Source organism: Lemur catta, chromosome 6, assembly GCF_020740605.2.
Source record: "Lemur catta isolate mLemCat1 chromosome 6, mLemCat1.pri, whole genome shotgun sequence".
Lineage (NCBI taxonomy): Eukaryota > Metazoa > Chordata > Mammalia > Primates > Lemuridae > Lemur > Lemur catta.
In genome coordinates this window covers 19,262,235-19,279,026 of record NC_059133.1, presented here as the reverse complement: position 1 = coordinate 19,279,026, position 16,792 = coordinate 19,262,235, and the positions used below count along the sequence as shown (strand labels likewise).

Genomic DNA, 16,792 nt, shown 5'->3' with positions numbered 1-16,792 from the left:
AGTGTGTCAGGGGCTGGGCCCACAAAGATGAACAGGAGGGACCCTGTTCATACCTTTGAGGATCTCCCAGTCTGGTGGTGGCTTGACATTGTGTGTGCTGATCTTAGATGGCGCTTTGGTGCCTTATCATTGACCAGAATTTTCTGCCTTATGTCTGATCCTGACTATTAAGTCATGAGCACATTGGCACTTCCACAGAAACGCCTTCAATGCCAAGGTGTTTGCAAGCACAAATTCTCACTCCTGGTTGCAAGTGTCAGTATATGGAAAGAGGAAGGAAAAAACCCACCGAAAGGACTGTTGAAAATGAGTTACCTCCATTGTGTTCATACTTATTACCTCTGCTGTTGTGTGTGGAACTAATAAAATACTTCTATTTGAATAGGAATTTGGTATGGAATTCTTGAAGGCATTGGAATTCTCTCTGTTATTACAAATGCATTTGTCATCGCGATAACATCTGACTTTATCCCTCGCTTGGTGTATGCATACAAGTATGGACCTTGTGCAGGCCAAGGAGAAGCTGGGCAAAAGTAAGTGTGCTGCAAAGCCATTATGAAATCTCTATTTCCTAGCCATCGTGTGGTATTGAACACTCAGACAGAATCCTTTGCACTGGGGAATATGGAACACAAGCCCAAGATGAGGGGCCCATGGTAGGGAAGATGGAATTATGACACAATAACATTACCCACCAAAGAAAACACATCCTAATCTACTGAAGGCTTGGAGGCAGGGCTTGTGCAAGTCAGACGGGTTTTAGATGGAGTCCAGTGTGAGAGCAGCAGTGGAATAAGTAAGTGAATGATTTTTTTCCTGGCCATTGACCTGACCAGTGTCTATATTAGCCCAGGCAAATTGGGTAGAGTCAACCCTCTGGAGGGCTCAGTTCTATGGCACTGCCTCAGTGGTTCCTGAGGCCAGGGCACTATATATCTGGTCAGATAAAGCCTCCTCAAAATTATAACATGTCCCCTAGCTTTCATTTCTGTACCTTGGGAAAAAGGCAAGAAGTCTTAACATATTTTAAAAATCCCTGTTTGGCTAAAGCCAAAATCAAATTCTAATTGTGGCATTTAGAGGTCTGTAGGTCAGAGTAGGGTGTGTTTTGGGATCATAGCATCTTCTTAATGTCCCAGAAATCATCCTACTTGGGCTGCTGCCTCCTGGGTCACTGGCCTGGGCCAAATTAATTGGTCCCCTACAGCTATTGTATAATAATTTGATCAATTCCAAGGAGTAAGGTGCTGCCAGAACAAATCAACTGAATTCATGCAAACCTGGACTGGGTCCAATTTCGTTATTAATCCTTCATAAATGGGCTAAGGCCTGGATGATTGAGGAATGTGATAAAGATTTACAATCCAGCTATCCAAAAGGCTTCTATAAAGTTCTTCACTACAGTAACCATGTGGCCATGACACAGTAATTATTTAGCAACGTTAAGTGACCATATCATCCCATTTTAAAAGAGATTCAAAGACTGATGTTATACTACCCAGGCATTTCTTTCTAATTGCGACTGTGCTCAGTTTAGCCTAAAAACAACTTACCTTCACTCAAACCACTTTCACATGTATTTTGCATTTGGTTCTCAAAACAACCCTGGGAGTGGGACATACATTATTATCCTTACTTTGAGGAGCAGGAAAGGATTAAGAGAGGGTCGGTGCCCAGTCACAAGGCAGAGAACGGGGGGAGCCCAGACAAGGATAGAGCCTAGACTCACAGGTACACTGAGTCCTGTCCCGCCGGGGCCCAGCCCCTCTAACAGTAATCCCCGGGGGTTTAAGTCCCAATGGTCATTTTAATTCCTTCCTAACTTCAAACATGATGAAACCTGTCTTATTTTTTGGGTGAACCAAAAACTAAAATGGGAACATTTATGCACAGTTGATGGCAAATCAAAGCTTTAGAATTTTAACAACCTATTAGATTTAAGACAATGTTCATGGTGATTAAAATATGTCTTACAGCTTCCTTGAATCAGTTTTATTAAGCTCTCCAGGGATTTTCCTTTCCTGTTTTTTTTTTTTTTTAACCTTTCCCTTTGAATTAAGAACCTTCTGCCACTTTCAGTTTATATAACTGCCTTTGTCTTCTAATCCACTGGTCTTTTTTCACATCTTCAAATAGTTACATTTGCGTATGTTTCTTCATGAATTTTATTTTCTGCCCCACTGGCCACTCTATTACTTTTCAGATTTTTTTTTTCTTTTTCCAATTTAGAAATAATATAGAAATGATTTCACTCATAGAGTAGCAGCATATTGTCAAATTTTAGAAAGTTCTAGGCTTTGGGGTAGTACAGTGATTGTTGGTTCATCCTTTTCTCATGTATTAAAGGATGGAAAACAATAAACAATGTGTCAATTCTCACATTTAAATGAATGTGGTCTTCTCAGAAGTTACTTGAAAGAGATAGGCATCCTAATCCAAACACTACCTTACAAAAGACATTTTCTGAATTTGTTTTCTTGGAAATGCCTTCAGAGGCCATCCACCAGCCCTTTAAGAAAATGGACTTTATAGCTTAGTATTCACAGAAATCCTTCTTTTTTCTAGTGCTTTTTTCTCTTGGTCCCTCTCACTTCTCCCCAATCATCAGTGTAGCCTCATCTTCCCTCTGTCTCACTGTTCTGTGGGGGTAGGTCACGGTGAGGGTAGGTAGAGCTCCTGCCAGTCAGCTGAGTGATAGACATGGATCTGCCTCTGTCTGTGACCTTCCTGCTCTAACAGTAGGTCAGTGAGTTAACATGTGGAAGCCACTGGCTGAACTTTATACAGCAGAGTGTGGGAAATCTCACTTCCCCAAATTGATGACAGCCCCAGCTATTTGATGTTGGCAATAGCTTAGATTCTATCACGGTGAAAAGAACTAGTAAAATGCCTAGACAGTTTGGAATTAGCAGTCCCTCTTCTTCCTGGTTATGGAAATGATATGGAAAGAACACTTCCACAGCTGGTAACTACGTATTTACATACTAGGTCTACATTTAATGCTTTGCACAGGGAAGGAGTAACCACCCATGAAAGACACATTGGAACTTGGATTTATGACTGCCATTACGTGAATATGCTTAATAATAGGTTCAAATAGGTTTCACCCTCTTTGCTTTTGGGTAGAAGGTGTTGTCCATGAGACAGGTGTTTTATTTGAATTTAGATTTTCTCAATAGAGTTTTTGAACAGAGCAACCAAAGGGCAGCAGCTGTAATCTCAAAGCCTCAGGGCTGCTTTGTGAGATAAGAGTGCAGGAGCCATTGCAGATATTGCATTTCAATGCTGGGCCTGTTCTTCACCAGTTTCTAGAAGGCCTTTCCCTTGGCTCAGCTCCTGAAAAAGTGCTAAAACTTGCCCCCTCTTTGTGACAGCTAATAGTCATCAAGGCTCTCGTCTGTTTTCATGTCAAGCTCTAGACATTTCACAGATGAGGGAGACATGACTCCGAATTACCCCATCAGGGAGTGGCAGGGGAGCCTGCTGCCAGGAGATTAAGGCGTGTTACACACCCACGGACCATTTGTTTCACCCATGAGTGACTGACAAATGGGTTCTTCAGCTTGATTCATTTTTCTTTAATGCCGTGATAAAGCCAGTGGTTTTTCTTGAGTGAGACAACACACAGAACCCACGTGCTCTCAGAACTACGTGTCATCCTTTTGGGTTAGCGTCTATTAATAACAGGTTGGGATAATCACTCCAGACATGTTAATGAAGAGAATGTGAAGATCATGATTTATTCATTCAATCAATAGTTATGTATTGACATCCTGCTAGATGCAAGAAATAAATAGAATGAATAATTGCTACTCACATTTATCCTACTATAGACTAGGCACTGTACCACATGCTGTGCATGCATCATTTCATGTAATCCCCACAATCACCCTCTGAGGTGGGCACTTTTGTCACTTTAAAAAGTTATATAAGTTACCAAGATTGTGTGGCTAGAAAGCAGCAAAGCTAAGGTTTTACCCCCAAAGCCTAAGCTTTTAGAACTGCTCTTCCTCCCAGTACAGAATGCAGGACATGTGCTTAAGAAGCTTATTATCCCTGGGAAGTCCACGCGATAGTTTTATTCCTGGTTCATTCTCAAGATAATGTTCTGCATGTAAAACACTATTTAAAGAAAAATTTATAAAAGATGTATCTAAGAGTGATAATTTCATGCAAAATTTACATTGCTATTTCAGTAAATGTGCATGTTTACCACAGTGTTCAGCATGTAAAACTGTTTAAAGACAATGTATAAAAGATGTTTCTGAGAGTGATACTTTTTATCATACTTATGAAAACTACTATTTCTTGAATGGAATTGTTAATAGAATGATTGATAGAGTCATTGATTTTATCTACCCATTCAATCTAGGATGATCGATAGAATTCCTGGTACTTTAGTTTCCCTCCAATCAAATCAATTGAATTCAATCTCCTAGGTCCTAGGCTACAAAAATACCTAAGACACCTGCTTTGCTCTCCAAAAACTTCAGCCCAAAGGAGAAGACATACATGTGTGCTGCCAACACTAGTACAAGCTCTATGGTAACTGTGAACTAAGTAGTGGCACTACAGAGAGAAGGAAAGGAGGGAGTCATGCTGACTGGGGGATTAGAATGTCTTCCCAGAAGGGGTGGCATTTCAGTTGGCCACTGAAGGATAAGTACTATTTCCACTCGTAAGAGAAGAGGTAGAGAATTCCAACGGAAAAGACAACTGGAGCAGAGGCATGAAAGCATATGGTGCACTCAGGGAATATAGTCGAGCATGACCGCAGTGTGGCATATGAGTTAGGGAGGGGATCGTGTTTACACCAGTCATATTTGGGGCATTTTGAGAAAAAATATATATAAAATACCACTATGTGTGTGTCATCAATGAAAGAAGCTGTGACTTACATGCAATTCATGCTCATCACGCAATGCTGTCTTTAAGCTATTTCACTGAAGCAGTAATTGGGGTAGAGACATTCAGTATGACAATTCTGCTCAAAAAGGACTGGAACAAAAGAAATAACTTGTTCCTGATTGAACATGCCCAGGGCTGCCTGTGACAAAGCAGGGCCAGCTAAAGGCATTGAGGACCGCAGGGACTTCTAGGAAACAGAGCCTTTAGTGGACTGGCTGCAGAGAAGGTGATCAGTATTCTAACTATAGAATTTGTTTTCTCGTGTAGATGCATGGTTGGCTATGTGAATGCCAGCTTGTCCGTGTTTCGGATTTCTGACTTTGAGAACCGATCTGAGCCCGAGTCTGATGGCAGTGAGTTCTCGGGCACTCCTCTCAAGTACTGCAGGTGAGCGTGGCACTCTTGGCCTGGCTCTGCCTGCGCTGGGCTGGCTCCATGGTGGGGGGGCCTTGCTCCAATGGCCCCTGCTGGCTGAGTGAGTTTAAAGCGGTGCTTGTCAACCTTAACAATGCATTAAAGTACCTGGGGAATTTGAAAAGCTTCTCTGGCTCAGGCCGAGACCCAAACCAATTAAAACAGAATCTGGGGGAGTGGAACTCAGATATCAGTATGGTTCAAGAACCTCAGGTGCAGTCAAAGTTGAGAACTGCTGGTTTAAAAGGAAAAACTAAAATTATAGTAGCCAAGGGATATACACCTGGTCCAGGGACTCAGGGACAAACAATCTCTAGGTAGTTTGAGCTGCAGCTGTTGAGGGCACTTGTTTTTGTTCTGCTTCTCTCTCTTGCCCGTGTTGTATAGCATCACAGTTCAAAGGCTGAACAACTCAGGTATATGTGCAAAGAGACCCAACCTATTAAGGTTCCACCATAGTTGCCTCTGCCACACATTCTGTTCTCTCTCTCCCTCTCTCTCTCTCTTTTTCTCTCTCTAAAAGAGGAAACTAATTAAACTGTGCCTCTTGATGTGTATCCACACAATAACACATGAAGGGGAATTTATTGAGCACCTACTATGTGCCAAGAACTGTTACTTCATTTAATAGTCACATCCACGTTCTAAGGTAGGCAGTATTATCCCATCTGACAGATGATATAACCATTCACCAATCTCGATGAGATTACTTGTTACAGCTGTTGAATTCAAGTTCAAATGGTATTAATACCTTTTATCTTAATACTCTGATGTTATAATAATTTTGTAGATTTCCCAGGAGGACATTTTATGCTCTCCCTGTAATAAAAGCATGACAAAGGACAGCCATGGAGTCCTAGACCCTTTGACATAGGGAGCTTTGTAACCATCCACTTCAACCCCTCATTTTACAGAAGGGAAAGCTGAGGACCAGAGATGGCAATTGATTTGTCTGAAGAGAAACAGCAAGGCTAGTGGTAGAATTCAAGGCTCCCACCTTTCATCGCTGTGTTCTTCCAAGTAGCTTCATTAGTACAGGTGACACAAGAACATAGGTATAAACTCCCCACATGCCACACTGGCCTGGAAGGGACTCTGGACAGAGTCATAATAGTGAGGCTCCAACATAGTTCTTTCTGACATTGATAAATAATGCCTATGGATAGTGATTTTTAGCTTTCCATGAAGGAAAATCAGATGATCATTCATTTGTAAATTAACCTCCTAACTACTTACTGGAAAATAATCTATTTTCTTTGGCCATTTTCTTTCCTTTGCCTGTAAATGTTTTTTCAAAGAAATGGGCACAGGCACAGAAACTAGCTGTTTGGACCAATAGTAGCCCATATTTACCCACTTAGTCCCAGTGTGAGAAACCACATCCTAGAGAGCAGAAACTGGCTTGGCCTGCCTGCTAGAACAAGTGACTCTGTGTGCTCACTGTGTGGGGAAGAGAGGCATAGACCCCACTGACCCTGGGCATGGGCAGTTCCAAGAGGACAAGAGAGATGTGAGAAGCCAGGTGGTCCCTGTTTCTATGCAGGGACAGCACACTCTCCACCCCCTTGAAACACTCATACCAAGTTCCCAGTGTGCCACTGACTGTCAGATCTCATCAGATGGCCTATAGAAGAACAAGTAAAATGAGGAGAAAGAGTGGCTGGACTATAACCCAGTACTGCTCCCTGTTGGAAGAGTAAGCAATCAAACAACGACAATGGATGCTTTCTTCAGGAGATTTTCCACTTGCTTGTCCAGACCATTTCACACATGAAATTATTTAGCAAACATTGTTAGAGGCATATCAGATTCCAAGTACAAAATGATTCAAAATAAAATCCCAGTTATTATTTAAAAGTAAAAACCTTGTAATCATTAGAAAATAAGATAAAATACAGAGCTTTTCTCCTCTTTTCCTTCCTGACTCATAATTCTTCCTGCCTGTTTTCACATAGTGGCATAAAAGTACATTCCATAGATTATGAATATGAATGCAATTGTTGATACTGTCATGATTAATTTGAATGATGATGATTTTGTGTAGCCTTTTTATTAAAACTTCCCTAAAGAAAATATTTTTAAAATTTCAATTAAAAATAAGATAAAATAACATTTTCGGGCTTATTCAAAGCTTTTAAATTGTGGTACACACACACACACCATCATGAAAAATAGAAACATGGGACTTTTATTTTTACTCATATAGCAGGTGAGGCACCAAGATCAGCTCTCAGGCTTAAAATATCTAAACATGTAGAGAAAATTTTAAGAACACCTCAAATGCATCAATGATCTGGGAAAAAAATTTGATATTCTAAAGCCAAAACTAAATGAAGGCAGAACTTAGAGTGGTACACAGAGCCTTGCAACCAACTTTACCCAAAGGCAATTTGCTGAACTAAGTGGGTTGGAGCTTTGTTTTTCAGGGCCTTCTATGGTTAGGGAGGGTCAAAAAAAATACAGAAATGACCAGCCCGTGAGTAAATCTAAATATATGCTACATAAAACAACTCTAAAATAGTCACACTACAGTCTATTATGCAGCAATGAAAATAATTGAGCTACATCCAACAGTATGAATGAATCTGAGTAACATGATAGTGAATAAAACCAGTTCCTAGAAAAATACATACAGTAAAATATCCTTTCTATAAAATTCAAAAACAAATAAAGCTGGTATAATATTCACACAAATGTATATACACATATACATGTATGTTAATGACAAAAACGAAATTCAGGATAGGGAATGCAATAGATGTCAGAGATTTACCTTATTTGAAGACATAGTATAAAATTATAGTAATTAATCAGTGTGGTAGTGTCACAGGAATGGATAAACAGAAAATGCAATAGAATTGAGAACCCAAAAATATATCGGATAATAATTAAAGATGTAGTCACAGAAAAACACATACAATATGATTCCATTTACACAGAGATCAAAGCAGAAAAACTTAATGCTATTTTATTTAGGAAAACCTGCTTAGGTGGTAATACTATAGAGAAAAGCAAGAGGGTGGTTGTCACAGAAATTAGAATAGGGATTATCTCTTGGGATGGCTGGGAATAAACCAAGGCATTACTTTCTAAACCATTGATTATGTTCTGTCTTATCTTGAAGGCGGGGATATGTGAGGTTCACCTATCATTCTTTCAAATGTCCATATGCTTTTATTTTCACAGTTTAAAAATCAGAATAAATTATATGTTGTACTACACCTGGTGCTAGGAACATAATCCTTGTAGGCCAGTCATCCATTTCTCCATTCCTTGAGAAATAGAAGCTGCTTTAGGGGATGCACTAACTTAAGCCAAAAGGGAAACACTCTGCCCTCCCACATGTAAAATTGAAGCCAAGAAATTAAAAGTATCACTTTCAAAAAACAACTCTTAAGTCACTTAAAAAAATTTCCTCCAAACATTAATGCCACCGGACAGACTACTTAATGTCTTTGAAGGTCCTGGACTAAAAGATTAGAGCAGTAAAACTTTGACTTTAATAGCTTTGAAACTTAGCTTCATGGCTGTCTCTACAGCAGCAGACCGAAGTGTTTTCTTTGTACAAGTGCCAAAGAACATGCAGCCACAGTTGTTTTGCAAATAAATAGCACCACATCAAAAGCAGAGAAGCAGGGCACAAATGACATCTGTGCATGGCCCTCTCCCAAGCCTCCGCCTGATGGCAAAGGCCGGTGGGATCGAGGACAGGCTAGAGCAAGAACTGGAAGCTCCGATTGCAAGAGTCATCTGCAAACTCAGAGTAGAGCAGAGCAAGCGTGTAAAAGTTTCCAACAGGGTGAGACAGAGAGACCCTAATGTTATTGACAGGGAAAACTGACCTGCAGAAAGAATTCCCAGTGTTAGTGAACACTGTTGTGTAAAAAGTTTAAGGAGTCAGTGAAGATGACTCTTGAAACCATTTCAGGTCCCTCCTTTTATAAATATACCTTTGTCTGATAACCAACACTACATACAATAAAAAAGCATACTGCTATTGTCCCTGTAGAATATTTACTTGGACTATATCTGAAATAGAGTTAAAGATGAAAATAGGAATTATGTTTGTTATTTTAATTGTGGAAAACACAATTCCTGGTTCTTAACTAGCTGTACTCTGCAAAAAGTAAATGGAGGTTAGAGTAGTCCATGTACACTTCTAGCCCTGAATAAAATTATTCTTCCTAAAATTCCATGAATAGGTATTGGACCTATGACAAGAACAGATAACCATATATTGGAAAGAACAGTGTTTTAGACAATTACCTAATCCTCATCACCATAGAGAGAACCAGCAGTTTTAAGGCACTAACAGTTTCATTCTTAATTTCAGCACCAGGTACTCATCATAAATATTACTTTAATGACAAAATAGTCGTGATACATTATTACTACATACCCATACACACTAATTATAATTTTGATGATGATTGTGATGATGAGGAAAATGGTGACAGCTCATATATTTGTAGTCCTTGATACATTTCAAAGATACTCTGCATAGGAAATTAGCCTGTATCCTCCTATGCAAATCAGTGCTGACCTTGAGGATAGCACTGTCTTATATGAGAACCTGAATAGTCATAACTTTTATTTAGACAAGGGAATTTGCTATGTCTTCACAGCAGAACTATTGGAATAACCAGTATTTCTAGATTTCTACATTTTTGGAGCTAGTGAAAAGAACACTGGGTTCAAATACGTGAAAACTGTCTGATATTGAACAAATCATTTTTCAGTTTTCCCACCTGTGATAATAGTAATGGTACCTGTGAGGATAAAATGAGGTGACAGGGACTAAGGTTCCTAGGATAGTGCCTGGCCCCAATCAATAAGTGGCCAATGAACATTTGTGCAATTGGATGCTGACTCAAAAGTGATGTCTGGAGAGCACATTAGGAAGGGCTTTTGTGGCAAGTGGTAGAAATCCAGTATAAACTGACTCAACCAAAAAGAAATTTATGGGTTTAGGTAACTGGGAGAGTTAAGGGGTGATATGAACTTTAGTAATGACGAGATGCCAAGAGGATGGTGACTCTCTGCTTTACTCCATTGACTTCCCTCTCAGGCGGCCTCACTCTCTCTCCATAGAGTTTGCGATGGCCACCGGCTGTTGCAGGTTTTTAACCTTCTGTGGGCTTAGTGATGGTTGCTAAGTGACAGTTCTAGCAGAAGTCCTGGTGATGAGTTTCACTGCTCAGGTCTGGCTCAACTTTTGAGTTGGGGTCAGGGAGGGGGCAAGCCCTATCCAACCCACATGGATGATTCCCCAGAGGAGAAGAGATATTCTTTTATCAGAAGAAGAAAATGCTAGACAAACAAAATGCCAGATATCTAGTAAAGAGAAACTTTTCAGACTTCTCTCCCATTGAATGAGGACTACATGGTGGGAATGGAAGAGACTTGAGAATTAGAAAACTCAGAGTTTGCAATGCAACATTCTCCTGTGTCTTCACAGATACCGGGACTACAGGGACTCTCCGCATTCACTGGTGCCCTATGGCTACACGCTGCAGTTCTGGCACGTCCTAGCAGCTCGACTGGCTTTTATCATTGTGTTTGAGGTAAGTTTCTCAACCACGTCCTTTATTTCCCTTAACATAATGAAGTCACTAGGAGTAATGAATAAAAATAAATGGTGGGGACTTTGAATGTGATGATCTACTTCCAGATGCAGTATAGTCATATTATGTAATTCTCTTTTATCTTCCTTTTCTTTTCCTTAATTGAAATATTTGAATTTCCAGGAAATATTTGAAAGTCCATTGTTGGTTATTAATGGATAAGTCAGAACTCATTGGTCCGAAATTTAATACTCTAGGGCCACAGTTCTTAAACTTAGTTCTAAACGTAGTTCTTAAACACAGTTCTAACACTGCATTTTTCCATCCCAGAGATTCTGATACATCATGTCTGTGACTTGCTTTTCACAAGCACTCTAAGATGATTCTGACGCAGGTGTTTAAGGACCATAGTTTGAAAAACATTGAACGGGGTATGACAAGTGGTACCTCTGGGTGTGTAGCATTATGGCATTCCTTGTATTCAAGCACACAAATAAGTTTTCATTATCTAAGACCCCAAATGGAATTATAAGGTAAAATCTACCTAGTATTATAATAGTCTATATTATATGTCATTAAAAATATATAATCTATTTTCTTTCAGTCTTTAAGAAAATTGCTATGTAAATGGGTTACATTTCTATAACTCTAGTCATAAATAGAAATTTCATCTCTTGTCACATTTATTGGAGCCATATTAATGCAAGCCAAGGTTGCCTTTTGGCTTGAACTAGAAGATCTCTTTCAGACTATTCGCTGCTTTTACCTTTGTTTCAGGGAACCGAGAGAAAGCAGTATTAAGCTGCTCTTCCCTGAAAATTAGCTTATGACTGAGTCTCTCTTTAAAGGAGATTTTTTTTTTTAATGAGGCAGGGCCTCACTCTGTCACCCAGGCTAGGGTGCAGTGGCGTCATCATAGCTCACTGCAACTTCAAACTCTTGGGCTCAAGTGATTCTCCTACCTTAGCCTCCTGAGTAGCTAGGACTACAGTGTGCGCCACCAAGCCAGGCTAATTGTTCCATTTCTTATAGAGACAGGGTATCGCTTTTGCTCCGAATGGTCTCCAACTCCTGGCCTCAAACAATCCTCAGCCTCCCAAAGTGCTAGGATTACAGGTGTGAGCCACTATACCCAGCCTAAAGGACATATTTTTAACCTACCACTGTCTTAAAGTTTTTCAGACAAAATAAAATAATGGGTCACAGAAAGTTAATATTTGGCTTTTCAGGTAGAACTTTTCACTTCTTTTCAATATTTTATCATAACTACTTTAAAATACTAGAAATACACAGAAAAGTTTCATAATTGGCAGAATCATGTGCAATCCACACATCATCCAATTTATCAAGTTTTGTATAAAATGAAGAATACTTAGCAGTACCATTTGAACATGATTTAGTCTTTATTTAGTACTTTAGAACTGTAAGGGCTTTAAATTGTCATCTGCATCTGCTACTTTATTGGTTACCAGGATATAGTTGAACAGAAATGACAGTGATTCTAAAATTCCAGCTATTAATATTTCAGGTAAAGAATTTGTGACAGTCACCAAAAATAAAAAAGTTTCTTCCTGAAATGATCACTTCCCTAGGCCCATTGATAATTCTTACAATCAAAATTTGTAAAGCATTTGGCAGTCTACAAAGCATTTTTAAACGTTTTCTTCTAATTCTCACAATAATACCCATTTTATAGATGAATGAAATGAGGCTCAGAAAAGTTAAGTGACTCATCCTCAGGTAGACAGACAGCTCTTAAGCAATGAAAGCTACTGAGCTGGGATTCACACCCGGGTTTTCTGATTCCACAGTATGTGTTCTCTGGCTCTCCTCTGAATTCTCCGACCTTTCCTCCCCACCTTCCTTCCTGACTCCTCTTCTTTGTCCCTAGGTGGTGCCATCAGACCAAGTTCAGATCTCACCTACCCTTTAATCTTCTTTGATTACACACACCTCCCCTGGCCCCATCCCACTTTCCGGATACCCTAGAGGCTCCACGTCCTTCTTGAGCCAACTCCCAATGCTCGTTCAGACTAAGGATGGACAATAGACCTGACTGTTGCATTCTCCTCTGTGTTTTTAGCACCTCGTATTTTGTATAAAGCACCTCATTTCATATCTGATCCCAGACCTCCCAAAAGACCTAAGGGATCGAATGAGAAGAGAGAAGTACTTGATTCAGGAGATGATGTATGAAGCAGAACTGGAACGTCTCCAAAAGGAACGAAAGGAGAGAAAGAAAAATGGGAAAGCGCACCACAACGAGTGGCCGTGACCAGGTAGGGGAGAGGGGTGCTCATGACCTGAAACCACTGCAAGGTTGAGGGAGGGTCCTTTCAACTCTCTGAAACCAAGCTCGCCATTATTGCGAAAATGGATATCAAAGTAAACTCCTTAAAGACCAGCTTGTTCCTTACTTTGATAATTGCAAATGTAGCTTGATCTTCCCCTCCCACACACCTCCTGCAACTCTTCTCTGCCTCCTTGCCAGGCTCTGGCCTGGCAGTCAAGGTCTTCATGAGTTGGCCCAGGTGTTCCCTGAAATTAAATCTTTCTCTCCCTTACACTCCAGCCAGGCTGTTCTCTTTAATACCGTCAGGGAAACATGCTCCTTTTTTCTGGCTGAAGTCGGCCTTTCCTCTCACTCCTGATGGGCTTCCCTCCATCACTCATTTCCTGTTTCCTCCTAGGCTGATCCATGTCACACTATACCCTCTAAGGTTTCCTCTGACTCATCAGCCCTTGACACTTACTCCTTCTAAATGTCTCTGGTTACTGCCAGAGGTACCACATGTACTAAAATATACTTATTTGTATTGTTAATTTATGATTTTCAAATTACCAGGATTCCCCAACACCATCTCAGAATCTTTAGGGAAAGCTCTATGGATTGTAGTTTTATTCTTCTAACTGGCTAGCACAGCGTTAGGCACGTGGCTCCCGTTAAAGGCACATTCAATTGATAGTTCAATAGCTTAAGACTGAATACATTGTAAGAAAGCTCCATAATATTCCCACACATCCCATCAGAAAGTTATTCTGAAACTTTCTCTCCAGCAAGTCAATTATTAGCTGTGTGACCTGGGACAAGTTACTCAACTTCTCTGGGCCTGTTTTCTCAGTGATGAAATGTTTAGATGAGCTCTTCATTCTGATACTCCGTGAGTCTAATTTTATTACTGAATTTCATTTGCCTTCCTTGCCCTTCAAGTCTCTCTTCACCACTTAATTGAAAACTTGGAAGACATTTTTCAAAATTTGGCCTCCAAAAGAAAAGTGAGATATATAGGGAAAAAGTATGATTTTCACTTTTCCTGTAGGTTAAGATGCAGAGATATCTGCCCAGATGTTTGTTATTAAGTTAGTAAAGTTGCCTCAACCAAGATCCATGTTTGGAGTCCAGAAGGTTATTATGAGCTGGATGTGAGGGTGGGTTTGGAGGAAATAACCCAGACCTCATAGGGTTAAAAGTCATATATAATTGAATACTAGCCTTGCTGTCAATTCCAGAGTAGACTTTAGAGGGAAGAAATGTTTTGCTACTTAGCAATTTTATTATTTTCCAGATCTGCTATTTGGCTATGTTACCTTGGCAAAGAAAATTACTTATCTTTTCTGAGCCTGCCTATTTGGCAGAATGAATACACAGCTCAAGGAAGGGAATGTATGTGAGACATTGACTACGCAGTAAAGTAAGCTGTAGAATACTGTGCGGGATTTGTATTCTAGTCCTCCCGATTCAAGACCTTGCTTTTCCAGTCTGTGTCTGTATGATCTGGGGCATTCACGTGGATTCAGTTTCCACATTTGCAAAAGTGAAAAAGGTGAACTAAACAATACTTTAAAAACCTTACCAGCTTTAACTTTCTGGGATTCTGTGATTTGCCCCAAGCTTCTGGCCCCCCCACCCAGTCTGATACCTTCTTCTCTGGCTCTTGTCAGTCTTTGGAGGAGAAAGGCTGACTGTGTCCAGAGGCTTTGGGTGGGGTGGATGGCAGATGTTAGTGAAGGGAATTGTTCCCGAGAGCTCCAGCAGCCAAAGACCAAAGTGCAGCGGCAGCAGTATCCACACCTTGGGGATGTCCCGGGCTGTAGGGCCGGTAACCAATAGGGAGTTTCTTCTGGCCTCACCACTACTGGCTCCTTTCTTCCCAAAGAGGCCATTTCTAGTTTGGTTTTGTTTTTTTTTAGAGATAGAGGCTTGCTCTGTCACCCATGCTGGAGTGGAGTGGCATAATCATAGCTCACCATAACCTCGAACTCCTGGGCTCAAGAGATTGCTTGATCCTACCTCAGCTTCCCAAATAGCTGGGACTACAGGCACACACCACCACACTTAACTAATTTTTTTTCCTAGAGACAGGGGTCTCACTATGTTGCCCAGGGTAGTCTTGAACTCCTGGGCTCAAGCGATCCTCCCACCTCAACCTCCCATATTGCTGGGATTACAGGGGTGAGCCACCTCACCCAGTGCATTTCTAATTTTTGCTTGAAAAGGATAGTGTTTACCTCTCTGTCCCTATTCCCCCAACAGTAGGCAGGATGTCGTGTTGCCTCAGACTGGCTTTCTGACTCAGTCTGTTCATCTGTAAAACAGGCATGATAATGTTTATACCGTACCTGACTCAGTTTGGAGTTACAAATTCTTTGATGATGGTAAGTACAAACTATTCACATCATGTTGTTAAGCGATTGTGTGCACATGGGATGTTCACTCTTTCTTTTCTCTTTCCAGATAACAGTTCCTTTCCAGGCCAAGAACCTGAATTCCGTTTACTTCTCCCAGCTGTGCAAAAGCACATTCAAGTGAATGACTAAAAATGCAACCGCAGTGCATGTTGCAGACACTGGCAGCCGCGAGGGGGCAGCACCCAGTGGAGGACTGGCATTGGAGTCATGCGGCTGTGAAGTCACATTGCAGTCCGGCACACAATTGCTATCTATCCATAGACCATTCTCGACCAAGCAAGCATGCACATTATGGGCAGTTACATTCTCAAGTTTTTAAAACCAAGGGGAACTTGTATACTGGGCCTGTTTTTCAGCCTGTTTGCTACCTTTTTTGCATTCTATCCTGTGTGAATTTTACAGACACTGGGCTAAAAAGGGTATTTGGACACCTGGACACACATTCCTAGAATGTCATCATATGGTCCTAATTCCATGTCACCAACAACACAGACAAGACCCTGTTTACAACTTTTTCTTTCCTTTTTTTTTTAATTTCAGATCTTTCTGAAAAGATTATTGTATATGACATATCTATAGCTATGTGTATGGCCATAGATGTATTTCTGTGTGTACATATGTATAGTCATGTATTCCTACATATGTACATACAAATACAGAGATATATAAAGTACATAGAAATTCCTTACTTGTAAATAGCCAAAAAGTACTGACGTGAATGATGAATTTTCACATTTAAATAGTCATCAACATGAAGCCATGTTTAATGCTTGTAAAATGTGATGCAATAAAATTTAAAATAAATTTATGCACATGGAATATTTTCAGCTGACTCCTCTGAAATTCTGTTAAATTCTCATATAATGAGAGGAATCATATAGCAGAGTGAAATCTTGAATACAAGGGGAATTTCTAAGGGACTGTGTAAGAAACCAAATGTTTATTGGATGAATACATGCAAAAACAAACAATATAGCCAGCAAAATATTAGCATGTGTTTCTGATGCACTTTTTTCCCTAATCTTGATAGTATAATATTTTATATATAAGGCATAATGAGTAGGCCAGAATTTGAGGATTTGCTAATCTACCTACTCTTATGAGTCTTCATAAGACTAGAATATTAGAAATATCCTACTTCAACACTAGAATCTTCATTAAAACCTCATCGGCTTTCTGGATCACTCAGGAAAATAGTTACTCGGATAACGAAGTTA

General features: G+C 40.1%; 1 protein-coding gene across 1 annotated transcript in view; it reads left to right on the top strand.

Annotated features, from left to right (window-relative positions):
* ANO4 (anoctamin 4) overlaps nucleotides 1–16,401 on the top strand; it is a 166,188-nt gene extending 149,787 nt beyond the window's left edge. The window contains exons 23-27 of the mRNA XM_045553135.1: nucleotides 386–533; nucleotides 5,176–5,295; nucleotides 10,781–10,886; nucleotides 12,970–13,165; nucleotides 15,622–16,401. Coding sequence (XP_045409091.1) covers nucleotides 386–533; nucleotides 5,176–5,295; nucleotides 10,781–10,886; nucleotides 12,970–13,161 — 566 coding nt within the window. The 3' untranslated portion in view covers nucleotides 13,162–13,165; nucleotides 15,622–16,401. The remainder of the gene's footprint in view (nucleotides 1–385; nucleotides 534–5,175; nucleotides 5,296–10,780; nucleotides 10,887–12,969; nucleotides 13,166–15,621) is intronic.
* The last annotated feature ends 391 nt before the right edge of the window (nucleotides 16,402–16,792 follow it).